The sequence below is a fragment of the Rhinoraja longicauda genome, chromosome 1, assembly GCF_053455715.1.
Source record: "Rhinoraja longicauda isolate Sanriku21f chromosome 1, sRhiLon1.1, whole genome shotgun sequence".
Taxonomy (NCBI): domain Eukaryota; kingdom Metazoa; phylum Chordata; class Chondrichthyes; order Rajiformes; family Arhynchobatidae; genus Rhinoraja; species Rhinoraja longicauda.
Window position 1 is genome coordinate 43,534,546 of NC_135953.1, and position 25,511 is coordinate 43,560,056.

At 37.4% G+C, this 25,511-nt stretch overlaps 1 protein-coding gene across 4 annotated transcripts in view; it reads left to right on the forward strand.

Moving 5' to 3' along the window:
* LOC144592116 (protein unc-13 homolog B-like) overlaps positions 1-25,511 on the forward strand; it is a 344,358-nt gene that overhangs the window by 151,362 nt on the left and 167,485 nt on the right. For 2 of the 4 annotated variants that reach the window (XM_078396494.1, XM_078396502.1), the window contains exons 8-9: positions 8,807-9,029; positions 11,903-12,028. In XM_078396494.1, the coding sequence (XP_078252620.1) occupies positions 8,807-9,029; positions 11,903-12,028 (349 nt within the window). The remainder of the gene's footprint in view (positions 1-8,806; positions 9,030-11,902; positions 12,029-25,511) is intronic. The other 2 variants (XM_078396509.1, XM_078396517.1) reach the window with 1 other exon arrangement.

The window sequence follows — 25,511 nt, forward strand, 5'->3', positions numbered from 1 at the left end:
GGTGGCACAGCGAGGCAGGAACCACGGCCTTGTGTCCTTTTAAAATAATGCCATCTTGCAGCACTAGCTCATCTCGGACAGCAAAGAAAGGCCAGACTGGCAGCGGAACGTTGTAGTGCTTGTCTGGCCAGCCACGCTTAATGACGGAAGTCTCACCAGACTTCTGGTTTCTTGTGTGAAATTTGTAACTTTCTGCAATCTCTATGGGCTTCAGGTTGAAGTGAGCATCAAGTTTTGAAAGACCAGTCTCAAATGAAACATTCCTTGCTTTCTCTGGGGCTAGGATGTTGGTGAGAGTTTCATAAATATCAGAACCAATTTCATGTAATAGAATGGCTTTCTTTCATTCGTGGATGGCCTTGTTTTGTGCTCTTACCTGCAATTGATCACAATCTTTTTTCTTCAGTTTCAATAATGTAATTTGCAATAAAATACATTTCCATTCGCTCACCGTACGAGGGAAAGGTTTCACGGTTCTTGTCAAAAGTCCCTAGTCGGCCTATGTATCCCAAGGGCTCCATCTTGCCCTGTAGACACAACACAAAGATAGCTGGACAAACTCTAGACGATTTGTACAGTCCCATGCATAGAAGAATCTGCGGCCTACCGTGTCCAGTTTGTAAACAACTGCGACACAGCTTCGTATTTGCTGTTTAAAATGTTAAACAATACTGCATATTGCAAAACAGTCCTGCACTGTATTTAAAGGTTGAGTTCACAAACTCTATCCGATCCTCGTCGCCATTGTAAGATATTTTGGCTTCTGCATGTAGATAGAAACAAGCACAGGTTTTCAGTACATGCTGTTGCTAGTGTGGGTCTTTTTTTTCCACAAAAGTACTCTGTGCATACTCGCACATATTCACGAGACTGATAAGATATTGAATATATCACGTGACACAAATCATACCATTCTAGCACTCAGTACTTAAAGTTACAGTTACCATTATATACACTACAAGCATGTTAACAGTGCCTGAATTGTGCCATTATCAAGGTCAGAAGGCTGATCTTATTTTCAAGTTTCTGAGTTTTATGGAAAGGCGAGAAAATTTAATTAGATGAATGTTAAATAAGTCAAAAGTTGGGCATTGAAAGCACACAGTCTAGATTTTAGAGATACAGTATGGAAACAGAACTTTCGGCCCACCATCCACGATGAACAGCGATCACCCCATACACCCTTCTCCACTGCCGAATATGCAGTATGGGAGCGCTCAGCTCATGCACGGAAAATTGATCCTGTGCTAAACACAAGCTGTTGCTGCATCAGTGGATGCATGAAACCTACCAAGACTGACAACATCTACCTACTAATCTCTGGCATTGCACGTCCTGGTCATTTGCAAGGTGATCCTTTCCTAGGTTGGGAGACCAGACCAGGACAAAATATTTAAGACGAGGACTCCCCTGGGTTCTATAGAATTGAAGTAAGGCATTCTTAATCTTGTTCAAATTCTCTTGCAATAAAGGCTAACACGTCATCTGCCTTAATAATTGGAAAATCTGCAGGTTAACTTTAAGTAATTATGCATCGGGTCAAACAGTTTTCTTTAAATATCTTCAATCTCTTACTATTTCAAAATACTCTGCCTGTCTATATTTTTTGCCAATGTAACTAACCTACAGATTATGTTCCACTTGAGGGCCTGATCTGCAGGAAGAGTTTGGGCAGGCTAAGATTTTATTCCTTTGAGAGCAGGAGGCTGAGGGGTGATCTTATAGAGGCGTATAAAATCATGAGTCGAATAGATAGGGTCAATGCACAGTCTTTTCACCAGGGTAGGGGAATCAAAAACAAGAGAACATACACCGATGAGCCAAAACATTATGACCACTGACAGGTGAAGTGAATAACACGATTATCTTTTACAATGGCACCTGTCAAGGGGTAGGATATATTAGGCAGCAAGTTGATATGTTGGATGCAGGAGAAATGGGCAGGAGTAAAGACCTGAGCGATTTTGACAAGGGCCAAATTGTTATGGCCAAACGACTGGGTCAGATCCTCTCTGAAACGGCAAGGCTTGTAGGGTGCTCCTGGTCAGCTGTGGTGAGTACCAACCGACAGTGGTCCGAGGAGGAACAAACCACAAACCGGCGACAGGGTGTTGGGCGCCCAAGGCTCATCGATGTGCGAGGGCAACGAAGGCTATCCCGTCTGGTCCGAACCGACAGAAGGTCTACTGTGGCACGTCACAGAACATTTTAATAGTGGTCACGGGAGGAATGTGTCACAATGCACAGTGCATCGCACCCTACTGCGTATGGGGCTGTGTAGCCACCCAGAGTGCCCATGATGACCCCTGTCCACCGTCAAAAGCACCTACATTGGGCACAGGAGTGTCGGAACTAGAACTTGGAGCAGTGGAAGAAGGTCGCCTGGTCTGATGAGTCCCGATTTCTTTTAGATCACATGGATGGCCATGTACGTGATGGCAGTGGCCTCTTTCAGCAGGATAATGCGCCCTGCCACACTGCACACATTGTTTGGGAATGGTTTGAGGAACATGATGAAGTGTTCATGGCGTTGCCCTGGCCTCCAAATTCTCCAGATCTCATTCCCATTGAGCATCTGTGGGATGTGCTGGATTGACAAGTCTGATCCATGGAGGCTCCACCCCGCAACTGACAGGACTTGAAGGATCTGCTGCTAATGTTTTGGTGCCAGCTACCACAGGACACCTTCAGGGGTCTTGTAGAGTCTATGCCTAGGTGGGTCGGCGCTGTATTGGCGGCACACGGAGGACCAGCAGCATATTAGGCTGGTGGTTATAATGTTTTGGCTCATCAGTGTGTATGAAAGGTGAGAGGGGCAAAATGTTACACGAACCTGAGGGGAAACATTTTCACTCATTGGGTGGTGGGTATCTGGAACAAGCTACCAGAGGGGGTGGTTGAGGCAGATACTATAACAGCATTTAAAAGACACTTTGACAGGTACACAGACAGGAAAGATTTAAAGGAATATGGACCAAATTCTGAATCATCCTACCACAGAGCAGTCCTGTACTATCTACCTCACTGGTGACCCTCAAACTACTTTTGATTGGACTTTACAAGCTGTACCTTGCGCTAAAAGTTATTCACTTATCCCTTATCATGTATCCGGGTGTAAATGGCTCAATTGTAATTATGTCTTGTCTTTCTGCCGACTAGTTAGCAAGCAACAAAAGCTTTTCACTGTACCTTGGTACACGCGACAATAAACTAAACTGAGCAGAAGTTTGGGCAAATGGGGCTAGTTTAGATAGAGCCAATAGACAATAGAGAATAGGTGCAGGAGTAGGCTTCGTGCCTACTCCAACTCGTAAAAGAGTAGGCTTCGTGCCAGCACCACCATTCACTGTGATCATGGCTGATCATTCACAATCAGCACCCCATTCCTGCCTTCTCCCCATATCCCTTGACTTCGCTATCATTAAGAGCTCTATCTAACTCTTTCTTGAAAGTATCCAGGGAATTGGCCTCCACTGCCTTCTGAGGCACAGAGTTCCACAGCTTCACAACTCTCTGAGTGAAAATGTTTTTCCTCATCTCCGTTCTACATGGCCTACCCTTTATTCTTAAACTGTGGCTCCTGGTTTGGGACTCCCCCAACATCGGGAACTTGTTTCCTGCCTCAAGCATGTCCAATCCCTATAATAATCTTATATGTTTCAATAAGATCCCCTCTCATCCTTCTAAATTCCAGAGTATACAAGCCCGGTCGCTCCAGTCTTTCTACATACGACAGTCTCGCCATCCCGGGAATTAGCCTCGTGAACCTACGCTGCATTCCCTTAATAGTAAGAATGTCCTTCCTCAAATTTGGAGACCAAAACTGCACACAATATTCCAGGTCTGGTCTCACTAGGGCCCTGTACAAGAAGAACCTCTTTGCTCCAATACTCCTCCTCTTGTTATGAAGGCCAACATTCCATTAGCTTTCTTCACTGCCTGCTGTACCTGCATGCTTACTTTCAGTGACTGATGAACTAGGACACCCAGATCACATTGTACTTTCCCTTTTCCTAACTTTACACCATTCAGATAATAATCTGACTTCCTGTTCTTACGACCAAACTGGATAACCTCACATTTATCCACATTAAACTGCATCTGCCATGCATCTGCCCACTCACACAACCTGTCCAAGTCACCCTGCATCCTCATAGCATCCTCCTCACACTTCACACTGCCACCCAGCTTTGTGCCATCTGCAAATTTGCTAATGTTACTTTTAATCCCTTCATCCAAGTCATTAATGTATATTGTAAATTGCTGCAGTCCCGGTATCCCACTAGTAACTGCCTGCCATTCTGAAAGGGACCCATTTATCCCTACTCTTTGTTTCCTATCTGCCAACCAATTTTCTATCCATGTCAGTCCCCTACCCCCAATACCATGTGCTCTAATTTTGCCCACTAATCTCCTAAGTGGGACCTTATCGAAGGCTTTCTGAAAATTCACGTACACTACATCCACCGGCTCTCCCTTGTTCATTCTCCTAGTTACATCCTCAAAAAATTCCAGAAGATTAGTTAAGCATGATTTCCCCTTTGTAAATCCATGCTGACTCGGACCGATCCTGTTACTGCTATTCAAATGTGCTGCTATTTCATTTTTTATAATTGACCAGCATCTTCCCAACCACTGATATCAGGCTAACTGGTCTATAATTCCCTGTTTTCTCTCTTCCTCCTTTCTTAAAAAGTGGGATAACATTAGTTACCCTTAAATCCACAGGAATTGATCCTGAATCTATCGAACATTTGAAAATAACTGCAAATGCTGGTTCAAATCAAAAGTATCACAAAATGCTGGAGGAACTCAGCAGGTCAGGCAGAATCTTGGAGAGAAGGAATGGGTGACGTTTCGGGTCTCAACCCGAAACGTCACCCATTCCTTCTCTCCAAGATGCTGCCTGACCTGCTGAGTTACTCCAGCATTTTGTGATACCTTCGAACATTGGAAAATGATCACCAATGCATCCACGATTTCTAGAACCACTTCCTCAAGTACCCTGGGATGCAGACCATCAGGCCCTGGGGATTTGTCAGCCTTCAGTCCCATCAGTCTACCCAACACCATTTGCTGCCTCATGTGAATTTCCTTCAGTTCCTCCGTCACCCTAGGTCCTCTGGCCACTAGTACATCTGGGAGATTGTTTGTGTCTTCCTTCGTGAAGACAGATCCAAAGTACCTGTTCAACTTGTCTACCATTTCCTTGTTCCCCATAATAAATTCACCTGTTTCTGTCTTCAAGGGACCCACGTTTGTCTTAACTATTATTTTCCTCTTCACATACCTAAAGTAGCTTTTACTATCCTCCTTTATATTCTTGGCTAGCTTCCCTTCGTACCTCATCTTTTCTCCCCGTATTGCCTTTTTAGTTATCTTTTATTGCTCTTTATAAGTTGTCTAATCCTCTGGCTTCTCGCTCATCTTTGTTACATTATACTTCTCTTTTATTTTTATACTGTCCTTGACTTCCCTTGTCAGCCACGGTGGCCTCTTACTCCCCTTATAATATTTCTTCCTCGTTGGAATGAACTGATACTGCACCTTCAGTATTATTCCCAGAAATACCTGCCATTGTTGTACCACTGTCATCCCTGCCAGGGTCTCTTTCCAGTCAACTTTGGACAGCTCCTCCCTCATGCCTCCATAGTCCCCTTTGCTCAACTGTAATACTGACACTTCTGATTTTCCCTTCTCCCTCTCAAATTGTAGATTAAAATGTATCATATTATGGTCACTACCTCCTAATGGCTCCTTTACCTTGAGTTCCCTTATAAAATCCAGTTCATTACACAACACTAAATCTAGAATTGCCTTCTCCCTCGTAAGCTCCAGTACAAGCTGCTGTAAGAATCCATCTCGGAGGCACTCCATAAACTCCCTTTCTTGGGGTCCAGTACCAACCTGATTTTCCCAGTCTACCTGCATGTTGAAATCCCCCATAGCATACAGATCATTGCTTCAAGATTCCTTAGAATTAATGGAGGCTTTGTGAAGGGGATGGGGAAGCTTATGCCTCTCAATTTACCACTGTGAGAATCTGAGGGCTCTGGAGGAATGTTTGAAGACCAATCATCCAGTGGGCTGGTGATCTAACACAAATGTCTTTCAGATAACATCATTGTTGCTGAACACCATTGTTACAACCGAAGGGCCAGAGAGTTATCACTGCATTAAAACGTACTAGTTTGAATAAGAATCCACTGACATAGCTCCACCACCATCAGAGGCTCACCATGAAAATACTTTCAAAGGAATTCTACATTGGGAGAATGATTATCATCTTTAAAGATAATGATCCATTATGGAGTATCAGACGTACCACATGAGAGACATTGCTATGTTTTTTTTTGTAAGAACATGTATTTGATGAAAGGGGAAACAATTGTTCATTCTTCCATTGCTATTCGTGTTGCAGACTCCATTTAGTTCAGTTTCATTACCACCATCATCAACCCAACATAAGTAGCATATCTGTCTCTCACTTCCCCCGATGTCATGATGAGATGAAAAATCAACTGACATGAAAATGCATTTAGGGTTAGGAGTAGATCGCTTGGCCTCTTGTGTATTCAATAGGATCACGTTAAGCTGAATGCAAACTCAGCTAGTGTCAGAGGTTATGGGGGGAAGATAAGAGAATGGGGGTAGGAGGGAGAGATAGATCAGCCATGATTGAATGGCTTGATGGGCTGAATGGCTTAATTCTACTATCACGATCTTATGATCTGCATTCACACCCATTCAAAGCAACTTTTTAACCCTTGTTTATCTAGAATTTGCCTCAGGGATTCTACACCTGCCAATCTTCAAGGAAGTTTTAAGGTTCCAAAGGCTAATGACCCATTAAGATTAAAAAAGTCACATTATCTTGATCTTAAATGTGAGAGTTTGTCATATCTTGTTGCTGAATTTCCTGTAAGAGAAAACATTCCCTCTAAATTCACCCTTTGATACGTAAATTATTCACTTGGTGAAAACTCTGAGATGAGATATTTCATATGTTTTATTATCAATGTGTCTTGATGTATTTTTAGTTATTTAGGTTTTTTTTAAACCAAAGTTCTTGAGGTTTGGAATGCACCTAGATGTTTTCCATTGAAACTCATGGAAAAATGTTCCTTGATATATGAATTTTCACTTCATTAAATATTATTGGAGCCAAAGTTTTTTGTAAATTGAGGAATACCTGTAAATGTTTGTTGTTTACAAATTGCAATAAAAGTTTAGATTGTTTTGTTGAATTTAGTGTGTTTGTGTAGCTAATTTTGTGTCATTGAATCCTGATTATAATTAGATATATTCATTAATCCAAAACTCGAATTCTTAACATCATACCTAGGTTTAGTCAAAGCTTTGAATGTTAACTCCAAAAAGATGAACCTTATCGATTCATATTTGTGAGCATAATACGAGTATAAAAACGTATCTGTTCTTGTGGCCGATGATATTCTCACTTCTGGCTTCCACTTTTTTCCCATTGTAAGCTTTAAGAATTTTTTTGTTATTACCAAAAATATTAATTTAGTTTTATTCTCGTTTCCATTTAATGGTTGATAGATGTGTTTAAAACCATGGATGATTTAAACAGAGTAAATAAAACTTCTTCAAATAAGTGTCAATTACCAGGAGGCATGGATTTAAGGTGATTTGCTGAAGACTCAGAGATATTGAAAATAAAATGTAGAAGAATGCACTATTTGAGCTCAATTCAGAACACATTTGTCCAGGAAGTCCATTGAACAATAATCTAATTTTTATGCATAATCCATGCATGTACTGCAAATCCTTAAATAAAATTAGTGAATGAATCTCATTGATGAATGTTTCTGACCTTGGAGATATTAACCCATTTAAAATGTACATCTGTGCCTATTAAAACATGATAAAACACATTTGCTAAAATACTAAAAGAACATGATGATAGTATGGGTCACAAATTCTAGACCTTAGTCAACCAACAAAAACTAATCTGTGAATGTTATGCTACTTAGCATCATTATTCTGAGCAAGATGTAAAGACACTAAGATTTCTTTCTTAAAAAATAGTTATTCCCCCTGGTTTGCTGAAGTTTTCTTTTTCCCCTTCTTTACCAACGTTTGCACCACCAGGCAATTGGAGTTATTTCGGATGGGGAGAGCAGCAAAGTATGTAATGATTTATTATTCACAAGTACCTTAGCTCCTATATTAGCATGCTCCGACCAGAGAGACCTGGGGTATTCGTACATAGATGGGATGCATATATCTCTCCTTGTATGATTACATTAGTTTTATTTTTCTCCAAGTAGTCTTTGTCGACTTAGCATTCTATTTTTGTCTGTGTCATGTTTGTGATGTACAATCATTTTATGTTTTTCTTTTATTTTATTGTTTTATAAAATAAAAAAATCAAATTACCATTGAATGCATGGATATTTATCAAACAGAGTGTGCATGGAACCTCACCAAGGTAAACTTTTGCTATAACATCTGCACATCATATTGCTGTAAAGGATAATAATGTGAAATTTAGATTATTGCTGGCTTTCTGTGCCATTATGTTAACAAACAGAAAAAAATCAAAATGTTTTACCTCTTTCCCATGATGTGCAGAGTAAATATTTACAGAAATAAAAAAATAATACTTAATTTAACCAAATTTTAAAATTTTCTTATGCTGAAGATGTTAAGGGTATGTTGATGTTGCCTATCAGTTGCTACTTATATTGTGATATAGCTGGAAAATATGTTTTCAAAAACAGAACATTCTGCACTCTCAAGTAAACAATAGGTATGACTATTCTGTTTTCTTTCTTTTCAGCTCTTGAAGATCCTGACAGTGCAGTTGATGACAGAGACAGTGATTATCGTAGTGAGACCAGTAACAGCATTCCACCTCCCTTTCACACCACCTCCCAGCCCAATGCATCCGTTCATCAGTTCCCAGTTCAGTCAAGATTTCAGCTCAAAGGAAGTTCACGGGATCCCTGTGTTGGTACAATCCCAAACTATGATCTAGATTACCGTGAAAAAAAAGGAATAAGGTATGTAGCCCATTTTTGGAAAGGTAGCATTTCAGTTTGTGGATTCATATTTGGTTTTGAGATGAGCACACTAGCACTTGGAAGGAAAGTACTTCTTTAACATTCTTTCATTTCACTTCAGCTGCAATGGTATCCTCGAATTCCGGCACTTGAAATTTTCTGAGTTTCTGGGCTTTGATTTGGTACCACTGGAAGTGTTAATTTAGTTAACCATTCCCTCATCACCAACTTGGACTTTCTTGTCAATGTTTCACCGTTTCTCACCTGGTAACTGTTTTTATATTGATCTGTACACTCCTGACAAAACAAATCGCTTTTATGAAAATCATCTTGGAGAGTAAAGATAGCCCACATTTCCGTGAACTTATAGAGAGGTACGGAATGGAAACAGGTACTTTGGCCCACCGGGTTCATGCGAACCATCAAGCGCCCAGTTACACTAATACTTCCCTTACCCATTTTATTCTCACATTATCATCAACTCACCCCCCACCTAATAATAAGATTCATTAACATATAAAGGACAATTTAAACTGGCCTATTAACCACGACCTGCATATTATTAATGTGTGGGAGATAGCCACAGTATCTAGAAGAAACCCATACGCAGCCACAGGCCTCTTATACATCTGTTTTTAACAGGCATCAATGTTCCACCAAGGCACATCCTCCTGTTCCCCGCTGGCCCTGTCCCATAGGTCTCTGTGGCAGAAGTCAGATCTGCTTTCATGACAGTAAACATTTGGAGAGTAGTAACCCGGATGGATGGGTTCTGAAATCGTGAACCAGTCAAGTGGCCACAGACTTTGCCGGCATCTTGAATCTCTCACTTCAGCAGTCTATTGTCCCTATCTGCTTCAAGGAAACCATTATTCCTTTCCCCAAGTAAAGTAAAGTGACATGTCTCAATGCTTCTGTCCAGTAGGTCCAACATCAATCATAATGAAGTTCTTTGAAAGAGTGGTAACGGCCCACATATGCACCAGTCTCCTGGGCAATTTAGACCCCTGGCAATTTGCATCCAGGAAAAATAGGTCTGCAGAGAAAACCGATACCAGGATGCTACTCGTTGTCTGCAGCTCAGCTTCAACGCCATAATACCAAATCATTTATCTCTAAACAAATGGTCTAATCAATATCACAAGCTACATTTACTTGCATCACATGGACCTACATAGCTAAATCTAACTTGAAAACGTCTTCCTCTGTTCTTGATGCTGCTTGGTTATCAGTCTCAATGGAATTACCTTTGTTTAATTTTACTATTATCAACTGAGATAATATATTTTATGTTTGCTTCTTTTCTATTGATAATATAATTGCTTTGGAAAAGTATCCTACAAGACCTCTTCAAGACCCAAACAGTTTGCATGTTGAATGTTCAGTTCATCCTAAAGTTGAGCAGCCAAATGTATTTCCTGCACAAAGTCTCCATACTTAATATGCGGTCCATGTGCTGAAATATTTTTGGGCATGTGATCTTTTCTAAGACTGCATCCACCTTTGCTTTAAATTTATAGAATTTAACAAATGGAAACTTTGCTGAAAAAAATCTAGGCACTTATACTCTTACATGATTTTCATTCTTGCTTGGCATTTTCCCCAATAGACGCAAATGTAATGCCTACTGAGTTTTAAAAAAATGCAATAGAAATGCAATGTTGCTTTTATGTTGGGGGATTTTTAAAATTATTTGGACATTTTTGTTCGTGAGTATTGTTCTTTTTCTTTCCTTTCGAGATGCAGGTATCAATCAATATATGAGATCTCCGCCAACATTTGTATCATCTTGATAACCACACACATAGTTATCAGATAAACAATACAGAGCAAAATCAATTCGTCACTTTTCCTCATCCTAATCCGGGTATACTTCGGGCAATTGGACTGTCAATTCTGCTGGAAGAGGCCTTCCTTAGTCCTTCATAGACTGCTTTGTTCATTGTGCTATTCAAGATTTGAATTTTCTTAAAGAGAAATGGAAATCCAATACTCTGACTTTGAAAATAAAGTTTTGTCTCCTTGCCATGTGACCCCTCACCCCCCCCCCCCAAACCTCCAGAAATATCACTTTCTGAAAAAGCTGATTTTTCTTTCACGATGTAATTATCAAATATTTCTACATACTGTATATTTCAGCAACGTTTGACTGCAGCTGAAAATGAATGAGGATTATTTTTTAGTACCACATTTGGTGGTTAAAATAATACCTGAAACAGAAGGACAAGTTTGCATCATTTTTTAAAACTCAGTGGACATTACATTGCGTCTATTGGGGAAAATGTCAAGCAGGAGTGTAAATCATGTAAGAGTATAAGTGCCTAGATTTTTTTCAGCAAAGTTTCCATTTGTTAAATTTGCTCTATTAATAGTTACCTATTGGATTATGTAAAATTGAATATTAAGTTGGTGCTGAAAAATATCAGTTATATCTGATTGAATTTGCAATTTTTGAGATATTACAATATAATCGGTTTATACAAGGAAAACATAAAATAACAAACATTTAAAAAAAAATTCAGTTTCAAAGTAGAATTCAGACCCTTTTTCTGACTAATGTTTTGCATCTATTTGATTTAAGAACAATGATATTCATTGTTAACAGGGTATGAAATGTATTTACATATGTATTTTGCAACCATTGATGTGTCAGGTTCAAAAGAAGGAATCTTCCAATATGTGACATGTTGCCAGATCTTTGTGATCTTGAGGCAGCATTCAATTAATGCATTTCAGAAGCAAAACAGTGTATTTTTTGTTTAACTTGAATGCAGTTTTCATAGAATAACCAATTTGAGCTCTGAAATGCAGTGTTACACAGTAAGTAATTATTCATCCTCCTGTTTTCTACTGTCATTCGTTTCCCTTACCAGACGATATGATAGCATAAATTCTGCTGCAAATGGCCGTAGTGATCTAGAGTCTGCATCAGAATCTGGTCAGCTAACCAGCCGCCAGTACTCCCTCGAAAGTAGGCAGTCTCTAGATCTGTCCGATAGGTGGGTCCTCTTCTTCTTTAGAGCCTTGATGTTGCTGTGTAATGGTGTGCTATGATGGTATGAAGTTAACATTGGTTGAACTGTTTGCATGCTTTTAATGTTTCCATAGATGTGTTTCCAGATAGGGTAAATGTAATTACTAAGTGTATTTAAAGAAAGGAAATGCAAATGCATTATGAACAAGAGTAAACAAAATGTATTTTTTAATTCCCTTGAGTTTTTAATCATTGTTTATTTTCTGTTTGTCTCTTTGCTTAATATTAAATTAATTTAAAATGTTTTCAATATCATTATCTTTAAAAAAAAAAAAAATTCCTAATATTGTTTTCAAAACATTCTGTTGTCTACTTATACATGCCTTGCCTTAACAAGCCGGAGCATCTTACAAGAAAAGATCAGAATCGTACCAGTGGATTCTGGTGTTGGAGATGAAGACTGGGAAAGTAAATATGAGGAGTTAGGGGAACAATTCAACAGCTTTTCTGGGAATGAAAGTAAAAAAGGCAGACAAGGAGGATCTCCAAAGAAGAACCCTATCAAAGGAAAAGTTCATAAATGCACGGAACATGCAGATAGGAAAGACCAAAAAATATTAAAGTGTCAGCAGTTTCTGAAAGTAAAATCAAACATTTTGCTCTATCCTAGTTATCCAGAGGAATATAATACAATAGATAGGCGAAAAAAGAAAGGCAGAACAAATAGCTTGGGGGACAGTGACATGCAAAAGCTAAACCGTTCTAAGAAATTAGATAACCCATCTCCCAGTGGTATATTTATCAGCAACCTTTCCAGTAAAGTGTCAAAAATAGAATCTGAAAAAATGAAATGGAATCTTAGCGAGCCTTTGCTTTATAGCTATGACATGGCAACATCAGTTAAAGAGAATAAACGTGAACCTCTGAAAAGAAATAACATATGGAGATTAAATGAATCGTTCAGCAACAATTCTGAAGATGTGATAGATGTAGCAGAATGCCTGGATGAAATATGCAAAGAAAAAATGTCAGATGAAGGAATGTTAGAGGACATTTGTGGTACCTATAATAGCAGTGATTCTGATGATCTTTGTTGTTCTCTTGAATCTGACGATGAACAAGAAGCTTTATTAATTGCACAGTCATGGCATGAAAGTGGCAAAAATTGTGTTAACAGAAATCAGGATATCATTGCTCCAAATATCCCCCAAAGCAAACAGCAATCAAGGCTCATCTTTGATGAGGAAATTGATGACATATTACACCAAACCAGAAAAAGGTTGCATTCCACGAAAAGTGAGAAAATGAATGAAGATTTTATTGATCCAATGGATGAACTGCAATGTCTGGTAGCATCGGTCTCTGAATACTTGGCAGAAAAAGAAGAGGAAATTAATAAATTTGGTTCACTTCCAAAAATGCAGAATAAAACTCTCAGAAAATCTGAAGAAGAGTCCATGAGCCCGAGGAAGCATATTAGTGAAGATAAAGCACCTTGTTGTTATGCGCAAAGATTGGAAAATGAAAAAGGGTTGAAACAGGCTGATGGTGGGGATAGTGATCAAAAACTCGACTCTCTTCCCGATCTGACTGGTGTGAAAAATACCATGCAGTGTCTATTCAACTCATTAGGTGAAAAAGTAGGAATGGGTAAAAAGCAGCATTCATTTATGGGAAAAATAATGTCTGCTACTTCAGAAACTCCAGACAAAAATAATAAGGCAAGCACTAATCTCTCAAATTTATTTTCACCCATTACCAATGATACAAAAGTTCATCCTCCTATTAATGATGCATTGGAAGGACCCGATACTTTGCTGTCCAAATCTCCATGGCATTCTCTAGAAAGCAAAGAATCTGATTTTCCTAAAATGATTAATACAGCAGAGGAAAAAACAATATTTCCAATTGTTCAACAAAAGCCACAGGATGAAAATATCTCTGTGGTAACTGAATCATCACAGAACAGAGTCATTGGCTCATTACTTGAGAAACTAAACCCTTTAAAGTTCTTTTTGGAAAAAAATATATCAAGTGATACTCAGAATGACATTGGGCAAAATACAACACATCAAGCTAACAGTGAAGGAAAAAATGCTTTACAAGTATCTAATAATTGTCCCCTCTACAATGACATTGAGAATCACTCTCAAAATAATTTTGATGAGAAGTTGTACCAACAGAATAACTTTTTAACAAACACATGTCAGAAAGATGTTGCTCTAGATAAATGTACAGATCGTGCATTTGAGTTGCATAACATGTCAGAAACTATGGAGCAGTCAATTCCCATAGTTCGAGAAAAAAAAGATAAACATGCACCTGAAACTCTGGGACCACATGATGCTCATGATAATAAAATAGAGAATAATATGACGCCTTCCATGAAATTAGAATCTTTACAAACCAAATCCAACACACAATACTGCTCTGGAATTAATTTGAGATATTTTAACCCTTTGAAAAAATCAGTAAGTCATGTTTTGTTTTCTTCACTGGACAATAAAACACAAACAGCATCAGAGACTGTATCAAAGTTTCCTTTTCACAGATCTGCTGAGGATGTCCGAGATGAGGAGAGAAATATAGATAATCAGTCTTTATCTCTTATAGAAAAATTGAAACGTCCGTTCTTTTCTTCTGAAAACATCTCTACTGAAAAGCAAAATGAAGCAAGCTCAGATGGAAGAATATCTTCTGTAAAATTTCCTGTGAATGAGAGACCATCAGCATTTAAACATGAAATAAAAGACGAATCACAGTCAGATAAAATTCCAACATCTGATGAATATGAAGATAATATCTTCGAAGATATTTCAAAACTGTCCTCAAATGCAAAACAAAGAATTGATATAGATAAAAAGAGAAAAAAGAGCAGTAATGAACAAGGATTTTTTTCAGGCTTGTTTACATTTTCAGTCAGTAAAAATGCATCCATGTCAAAGATGGATAAGAATGATAAAGTAGAAATTTTGAGGACTGTATCTGAACAATTAGATCCAAACAAACACATAACATTTTCAGATGCAGCAACGTCTTCCTCTGATCACTGTATCACAGTCGATAAGTCCACTTTGGAATATGAGCATGTTGAATCAATGAAGGAAAAATTACCTGAAACAGACAAAACACCTCTTGGCAAAGATGGATTTTTTTCAGGCCTTTTAAAATATGCTCCAAATGAAAATTTACCAAACTTAAAGGAGGAAGTTAGTAGCAAAGATTATTCTGATAAAGTGATAAAAATAGAAAGAAAAGACAGAATGATGCACACGTCTTTGATAATGTCATCTAATAATCAAGCTGATATTTTGGTTAAAGGTGACGGTGGTACAATAAAGCCAAACAATGTAGATAAGAAAGAAGAAGACAACAGTAAGCAGTCAGGTTTTATTTCAACCCTCTTTAATTTATCAGCAAAGAAGCAAGAGGGCACACCTTCAAAACATGAGAGTTCTCTTCATTTCTTAAAACTTATGAGTAAAGGTCATTCTGATAAAGAAAAAACTAAGAATGATGGCGAACGTGGACAAATATGTTCACTCTTGGCAGATGTTATTAATAGGACAGACAAAAACGCTGAAGAAAAATCATCTTTCAGTTTGTTTGAACAATTTACTTCCAAACCAAAGGAAAATAGAGATGAACCCACAAAATCTAAGAAAGATTTTGATAAACAGGAAAACTCATTTTGGAGTTTTAGGAAATCTTTCCTTGCATCAGAGAGTACTGATGACAAAAATGTTAATAATAAAATGGATCTGCACCTGGATGAATGTGAATTTTCTGAAGAAACAAACACTTGCCCTGCATTAATAAAAAACCATGACTGTTTTTCTCAAAACTTGCGAAAATTGAAGCCAGGTGCACCTGGATCACTGAAATATGAGGTCACATGGAATGATTTTTGTAGAGACGGTCCAGCGTATCATTTATTACCACCAAATGATTCTGTAGAATCGTCAAATCCCGCCAATTTAAGTAGTTGTAATTCTGTGCTGGAATTGGGAGAAGGTAACTGTACTGAAATTGGCTCACATGAAGGTGCTGATACATGCTGGTTAGATGATATTGCTACAAATCAAGATGCTTTCCAGATCCAATGTAGAAACTGGAACAATGAAAGGGATGAATATTCCTCGTTCATGAATCTCTCAACAAATGACAATGATGCCGGTGTTGAAGAGAGAAGACATTTATTTAGCAATAAGATTGAAAATAGCATGGAACTTGATTACTTGGATCTTAGTGTAAAATCCAGAGGTTCCAGTATGCAGTATTTATATTATGAAGATGATGACCAGGGAAATACGAGATGTATGAACGCAAACTCAGAGAAAGACTGGAATTTATTGGAACTTGAAGTTGGTGAAAGGAGTTCCATGGATCTGCCGCTGGATTTAAGTTTCTCTGGCAATGGAGTTGCTTGGCTTTTCACACAGCAACAAGAGACAAATAACAAAGAGAACTCCTTTATTAGTAATTATCAAGAACACCAAGACTGGTTAACTCTATTTGAACAGGGAATGTGGTGGCCTTCAGATGATGCTGAATATGGTTACTACATCTTTAGTGATGATCAATATATATATTCCTTGATTACTGATGGTAGCGGCCAGTTTATATACCTATGGAGTCCAGAGACAGATGAAGGGCAGGAAGAATGGATGTATGATCAATGGTTGAATGGTGATTTTGACATAGAGGTTAGTAATTACATGGTTTCTGTTTGTGGTTTGAAGGTACCCATTCTGAGTGATTTGGACTTACTCTGGTGCTGGGAAGAGCAACCAATAGAATCAGAAATTGATGATGTACCTCTTGATCTTTCCCTGGTTCTTGAGAAAAAGAAACAGTTAATAAATAAACATTTAGGTACTTATGCAGGTGTATTTAAGGATTCAATAGAATGGGACAGAGAAGAGCCATTCGACTTTTCATTAAAGAAAAACACAGGGCGATTAGAAAAGCTTAAAATGGATTTTATATCTGAGAAACAACTCATTCATCTCCATGAAGATCTTCAGACTTCAGCTTTTGATCTCAGAATAATCCAAAGAGGTCATTTGACTCGCAAATCTTTAGCTGATGCAACTACAGCAAGTGAAATTTCTGACCATCCTTTTTCAAAATCTCAATCTAAATCCTTGTCACAGCCTGTCTCTCCAGGGCTGGTAAAACAATTTAATCCTGCTAAGCTTTCAGAACCTTCCTATTCTGAACAAAAAATATCTGAATTTAAGGAACAATCTGAAGAACATGGAACATCTTTTAAAAAGATTACACATTTTTTCTCAGCATTGGGTGGTTTAGTTGGGAAACAAAGTATGGAAAATTCTGATTATTCTAATTTGTCTTTAGCAGATGCAACATGTTTTACTCCTACAAAGAACATATTAGAAATGGATAGCAATAAAACACTTCCTCTAAGTGATACTATGAATAAAATAAATGACAATACTGAGAATGTGCAACCGTTATCAATGAATCAAGATCAAACGGCAAGTAATGTATTTGCATCTGGTTTAAAAAGCTTGAAATTTATACCCACCAGCTGGAAGTCACACTCAAATGTAACTGGAGAACAGCCAACCTTGATTAATGAACACCAGCACACAACAAATCAAGATTTTTCTATGTTGGTGCTCAAATCTGATCAGTTTCTAAATGATAAATACAACAACTGCCAGCAAAAAACAACTAAGACAAGATTGCAGCCAATATCTGAGAGCATTTCCAACATAAAACAAAATTCATTTGCTTCAGATCCAAAATCCAAGGATGTATCAATGGATATACCATCTCAGAAACATCAAACTGCTCCTGAAACTTCCACCAGGACTGTACAGGACTCATTCTTTAAAAGCTCTTTAAAACTTTTTAATTCTTCAGAAGGTCAGTCTCAAGTTAAAACTGATCAGAGATTTCAAAATGTCTCTGATTTTTTTCCATCAGCTCGATCAAAGGAAGGCCATAGATCTACTGGCATGAATTTGTCAGAAAAAAAAATAGAAGACAAAACCAAAACACTCAAAAAGGAGGAGAAAGATCGAACAACAGCTATTCAGTGCGATGCAGCAACTCAATCTTCAGGCATCTCTTCTTTTTTCAGCTCAATTGGAGGCTTCTTTAAAACAGATGCAAGTCCAGTTCAACAATCAGATGTTTTGAGCTCAACCAACACTGAAAGTAAATCTTTTTTGGATAACAGAAGAATTCAAAATAGTCAGAAACATCGAGAAGAAAATGCTCCATTTGGATTCTCAAAATACGAGGCGCCACATGCAAGATTAAAAAGTTTGCGAAAGCAACAAACGCTGAGGGAATGGGGCACAGATTATGAAGTTATAACAACGGAAGAAAGTGCATTGCATGGCATTACAAATAAAATTTCAAATGTGGAAAAAAATGTTGGTGCAACAGAAAAGGAAGACATTTCATCTCCTAAAGCTGGTAATGAAATCATTCCAAATAATAACAAGGCATCAAGCAATGATCCCACTGTAGTATGGGATAACTGTACCTCTCTTGGTGAAGTGAAATCTGCTCAATATATTATGAAAGCAGAGATTTCTGATATAAAAAAATCTCCAAATAAACCTACAGTTACTACTTTGAGAAATCAGTTTTGTTCAGAAACATCCAGTTCTTCAAACATTGCAAGGTTGAAACAATCTGATAAAGATCAAAATAATTCTCTTGGATCTGCTTCATCACATGATGAGGAAAAGGTAGAGCAAAAACCCGAATTAGATCTCTTTCATTTATCCTGTCGAGATGATCAGACGTTTCCTAATACATCTCAATCCGGACAGCAAAGAACAAGTAAAGGCATATTCTCATTCTTTAGTGCAGCAGCTGATACATCAAATCGTACCCAAGTACATAATAGTGGCTCATTTCTACCCAGGCCCAAACCAACAGGTAATTCAGATGGATTCTTTAAATTACCAGCTTTCTTCTCAACAACTTCCTCGGTTGAAAAAAAGACAAAAGAAAACAACTCTGTTTTTAGTTTCTTTGACATGACATTCAGTAATGAGAAAAAGACAAAGCCAGAGATCTCCCAACCAAGTTTTGAAGAACAGGTTGAAAGAAAAGTAAGGCAGCGTGATCAAACAACTGCAGGTCAAACAGAAGCTGTTACAAAAATGGAGCAGTTAGACATGAAAATGGCAGTTATACAGCCAAACAATACTGTTGCAAATGAAAAGGACAATGACTTAATATCCATGGAAAGCTCACTAATAAGCAACCAAAACAATGAGTATTCAGCAGATGAAAAAGTTAGGGTTGAAAGCAGTGTTGCTGCTGATGACTTTTATTCAAATCAGAATGAAGGCCAAGATGTATTAAATACAACTTGCTTTTTTAACAATGATGATGCTTGTAAAGTTGATCATGTCACTATATCTGATTCTAATTTTGTGGAGAGCCTAGAACCTGAGCATGTTGATATTGATAATTCCAATGAGGATGAAAATATTGTTCATGTTAATGCTGCAGATGAATATTTAACACGAGCAAAGCTTATGAGCAATTCAGTTTATTTGGGAGAAACATCACATCAAGATAGTTCCGGCCACTTGCACTCTGAGGTGAAAAATGATCGAGGCAAGGTTGATACTGGAAGGGAGCAAAGTTGGGAACTGCAATATGACCAAACGTATGATTTGAGAAACATGGAAAAGGAAAAACAAGACACTGTAACAACTTGTACAGTTACAGGACGGGTAGATTCTAATGAACAGATGAAACCACCTGAAAGTAACAAATCTTTGATAGATTCATCTGTAGAAATGTTTTCTGGGTTTATGACAAAATTTAAGCTGTTTCCTACCGGTGAATCTACGAAAAGTTCAAATCGTTCATTTTCATCACTTCAATCAGTATTTACAAACTCAAACTCCGTATCAAGTAATCAGCAACAAAGCTCATTTTTAAATTTTTCACAAGGCGGCCAGACTCCATCTACCAAAAGTGATCTGCTCAATATGTTTAAATTATCTTCTGGAGCAACGAGACACACTGAAAATCCAAAAAACACTTTGTTTCAAGAAGAAATCGGGGAATTTAGAAAAGGAGATTGTTTCCAAATTCTGAAGACCCCACATAAAGTAGAAGAATTGATTGTTGATGTTTCTGGTGAAAGTGGTGATGATGTCAGTATTTTGTTGGAGCAAGAATCTATCAGTTTCACTGAGAAAAATACCACTTTTGTTGATAATGACACAAATGGTGAGGAGGTGGATAGCATTATGGAGGATACTGAACCTGTAAATACAATAGTATTTGATGCCAATTCAGAGCCAAAACCCACAGAAATTCTTAAAACTGAAGACATCATACTACCTTCAGATGCACAGGAAAATGAAGAGTTGCCCATTACAGTTTCTATGGGGAATAATACTTTCAGTCCTTTTGCAACAAATGTGGACACATTTTTAGAAAACAGTATTATAGAATCAGATAATGCAATGATTAGCATGGATTTTCAAGATAGAGAAACGACTGTTTTACCGAAGGATGTTAATACTTGTGATGTACCATTTTCAAATGGTTCATCAGCCAACTCAGCTTCACAAAAGACTGATTGTGAGACACCCATGCCAATTTTTGAAACTCCAGCACTTAAATTCAATTTCCTGTCTTCAGGAGAAAATGGCAAGTCATTTAGTTCTATGTTTTCGCAGCCTCTTAAAAGTAGCTCATTCAGGCATACTGGGTTGCTGTCAAGTTTCAAGAAATTTTCCAAGACACTTTTTGAAAGGGATGCTGATCAACTGGAGAGGGAGGGGGAAAATGTGCAAAGATCTGTTTTTGGAAATCTGAATGATAACATGCGTCAAAACGAGACCACAATTGACCAAGAAAGCTATGTTATCACAGAGCAGCCTTTAGAAAGAGATAAAATGGATATTCCTGACATTTCAAGATCTGAGTTATTGGATTACAAAAGTCATATTGACTTATTAAAGGATAAGGAAGGACTGGGAGAATCAGGGCAGACATCAGAGGTTATAGATAACATTGCTGAAAATACCAGGGCAGAACAATCATGTCTTAGAGCAAGAAATTCAGATACTTTGCAGGATATTCCAGATGCCATTCCTTCAGAAGAAGTACCTGAACAACTCTGTGTTAACCAGGAGAAGATATCTGGGGATGAAACAGATATTTCGTTTGCAGCTTGCTCATCTCTGGTGTTGATGCATGGACCGCAGGACCAAACTTTACACACTTTGGAACTTTTGAATGAGAAAAGGCCAGTTTAGCTTTAGCATGATAAATGGCACCAAAAGGTTAACCATTTATAATGCATTAGTAAAATAATCATAAATTACATGTATTGCAATAATCTAGTGATTTTTATTTCTAAATCTGTCCTTTTTCAAATCAATGCTCGGTATGCATTACACTCAGGGCTCTAGTGTAGGCCAGCTACCTAAAATAATGCCCCATAACGTACAGGCCAGTTTGTAATAATTAACTGAAATAAACTATAAGGTTTTGCCTTTTAGATCAATTCTACCATTAATAAAAAATATTTACCAACTCATTGCAAATGTAAAATTTGATTTAAAAAAAAGATCATTTGATATCAGGTTAAAATCAACATTCTTTTATTTTGTGTATCATTATGTAAAATGTATAATTGGGTTGGGACATCACACACTGTCAAGTATAATCTGCTTCATTGTCACAGCCTTGTTATGTCTAGCAGTTTGTGACCTGTTGACTCTTGGTTTTGGCGTGAATGCAACTATTGCTGCATTTATATTCTCAACCTAAGTTAAGAGGCAGTTTTTGGTTTTGATTTTTTCATTTTTGATATTGGCTTACCAATCACTTCTTTACAATTATCATTACGTTGGGATTAAAAAAGTCACATCTTGATGAAAAGTTTTACTCTCTGCTAATGTTAGAGGAGACTATGCTGGCAGCAGCCATCTTTGGATAATGAAATATATCATTTTTCAACATTGTGGTGACAAGCACGTGTGGTCAAAAAAAATAACAGGTGCTGTGAAAATCTGACCCAACTAGTTCTTCTCACTTTTAAGCATTCATGGGCCAGAGGTACCTCAGAGTCAGTAGGCTGTTGCACTTTTCAAGAAAGCTTTGAACACACACTTGAATCTTTCTTTTGCTTGTTTAGTAATCCCTTAGCACAATATAATGCAGCAATGCTGTATTTTGTAAGTGTCATGTTATTTTTCTGATAGTTCTTTTGAATCTTTCAACATCTTTGTAATAAATATTCTTCAAGACTGCTCGTATAGGAAACAATATCAAGGCAATTATACTGCAAGTATTGGAAAGGATTCAAATTATCAAATGCATGAGGTGTCAAAATAACATTATGATTAGGTCTGATTTGCACTTGTAACTCTTTAAATTGGCTATTGTAGAGACTGGTGATCTGGACATCGGGATGGTATCTGCATCATTGGTTCAAATCTTTGGAAGTACTGTAATGAGCAAATTGATATTATTTGCTTTCATGTATTTTTCTCACAACAGTAATAACTGCTTCTTATCGCCAGAGGGGATCTGAGCTTTAGATCCCAATTTTTTTAATGACCCAAAGATGGTACTTTCACATGGTACTGCGCATGGCACATTCACAGTATCTCACTTATGGAATCCAAAGCTTTAATTTATATAGAAGTTTCAAAACGAGCAACTTCCTTATGGAGACACAAGATACTACAGATACTGGAATCTTGACCAAAAAAACGAAGTTCTGGAGGAACTCAATGGGTCAGGCCGCATCTGTGGAGGGAGCGGGCAGACAACGTTCGGGTCAGGACCTTTCCACAGACTGAAACATTATCTGTTCATTCCCTCCAACTTCCTCATGGAATTGTGAGTGATTCATTGAGTCTCGTTCATTTATCTTTTAAATAGTCATCTCTGATAATTTTTCAACAACCTTTTAGATTATCAACACAATTATTTTAATTCATTCTTTTTTGTTATGGCATGAGTGTTGAATGAAGACAAAATTACTATACAAAACCATTGTCTAATAACTTTGTCTATATATAGACAGCACCTGAGATCAGGATCTAACTCGGGTCTTTGGCGCTGTGAGTTACCAGTTGTGTAACTATAAGGTCCTTTGCTTTGTATGTCGATGAAGTATTATTTTATAGGATTTATTTTGCAGTGTATCCATTATGTTAAGATGACTGACTATGGATACTATGCATTTTGAGTTTTGTGCCAAGTCTGAGGTATTCATTTTCTAATACCCTATTTCTCAATCGACCAAAGGCAATGAAAGCACTGGTGAATTTCATTATTGATTCCCTTTGCTGAGAGCTGGCTCCTGAAATAAAAGAAGTGTCTACATTTTCCAAAGTCTTAAGTGAAACGTTGTTGTCAGAGGATAGTGTAGTGCCACAAAGGTAGTGCAGCAGTGTGGATTGGTAGACTGCTAAGATTTGTCTTGCTAATGTTGAGTGTAAGACTTATCCTCTGGTCTGCTTCTTCGAATCAGTGACGTCTCGGCTCTTGTTCTCTGAATGTGCACATGTGAAATGCTGGAGTCAATGACTTTAGTGAGACGGACAAAGCCCATATAAAATGGCCATTGCTGATCTCTGCATTTTCAGGAATTATCATATGCAGAATTTCTTTGCCTTTGGATCTGCACTATGATTCAGGGAACTTCAGATGTTGAAGAGAATCCTGGGATGATTTTCCCTGTGGCAAACAGCAGGAAGATTCCTTGGTAATTACCAAGGTCAGATGCCTCCTTTCTTTAAGATGGTTACGATTATGGCATCACTGAGAAAACAGTTGGGAGAGATGTATTGCCTCCATAGTTCACTATTTAATTTGATTCAACATGTATTTACTGTTGAAGTTCAGTGATCAAATTCTTTGTTTTCTATCTCTCCCAACCATTTATTACTTCTCAACATCTCTCTGACAATTTTGTGGATTTTCTTCCTTTGATTGTCTTTATCTGAAGATTTTTATATTTAATATTGATTAGGAATTCAGTGCGCATTTTAAGCATTAATCAGAGTATAATCCGCCCCATCACAACACTCATGGGAATAGACATAGACGTTTCTACTTTCCAAACGGATGTCCAACTTCAAACACAAATCCATAAAAATACTATTTGCATATATTTAGCTATAATAAATAGTGGTGACTTGCTTATTGAAGGGACATTCTTGTTACAAAACTTCACCTTGAAAAGACAGCCATACCACTTCGTACACACTTGCTACCTGCATTCACAAGCACCCATGCATTTATTCAATAAGGGAAGCTATTAGCTACTATGTCAATAAAATAGTCTTTGAAATATTGGTGTAGAGTTGCTAGAGTTGCCTCAGTTGCTTGAGCGAAACAGAACATAGTTGTGGAAATATTAAAGTTAATAGTACTGAATTTTGGAAGCTCTGAGACCATTTTCTAGCCAACACCATCTTTTTATACGTTTTGTGCAAAGACTCAGAAGAATTTCTATCCATTTAATTTTTTTGTAACATATCATCTCCATTCTCTTTGACTTTTGTTACATTGAATTATACCTGCTTAAATAGGATTTCAAAGCTTATTAGCTCTTAAGTAGCTTCTTCATTATTTCTTCCAATAGATCAAACATTCACTATAACAAACAGATGCTCCAATCCAGGATTTTGAATGAGAAATTAAATTGAGGCTCATGTTATTCTCATGTAAAAAAAACCTCACAACACTATTTCAAATAAAGGGGAACAAAGTTAACTTTTGTGACCTGGCTAATACTGATCTTCAATTCGTATTGCAAAAACAAACTAACTCCCAATGACGACATATCAAATCTATTTTTTCTCTGTAAAGCATTTTCTGACATCCTGAAAGCATTCAAACAAATTCTATATAAATATATTTTACAGCTGTTGTCCATGTAGTATACTTGCGATTTGTTTGAATATGCATTTTGTTTGCATATTTAACTTAAGCCAAAATCTTACCCGTTGTATTCAAATAATTTCCATCTGAATCAAAAAACAAATGTTTTTATTTCTATATTTTTCGATTGGGTATCTGGTATTTTGCAACACCAGATATCTTATCTTAATCCACATCTTAATGAATATGGAAGGTCTTTCATTTCAGCATATTGACAGATAGATATGTTTTAATCTTTCAGACTGAGTTCTGCTGCCTTCTTAATATACCTGAAAACTAATGAAATGCATTTGAAAGTTACAGCAATAATTTCATGACAGAAGTGTCAAGTGTCATTTGTGGGCAATCAAGTTGTACCAATTTTCCTGTGACATCTAGGAACTCAATCAGATAGAGCTAAAGAATTGTAATTGCACCTGTTTGATAAGTTTAAAAAAACCCATAAATAAATTGATTGTACTTTTAAAGGATTTCAAATATCAATTCCAACACAGAATCTTGTGAATATTCCACATAATACCTAATGTACAGTGTAGTCAGATGAGCTAAACGGGTGTTCTATTATATTTTTATCAGTGAAATTTTTA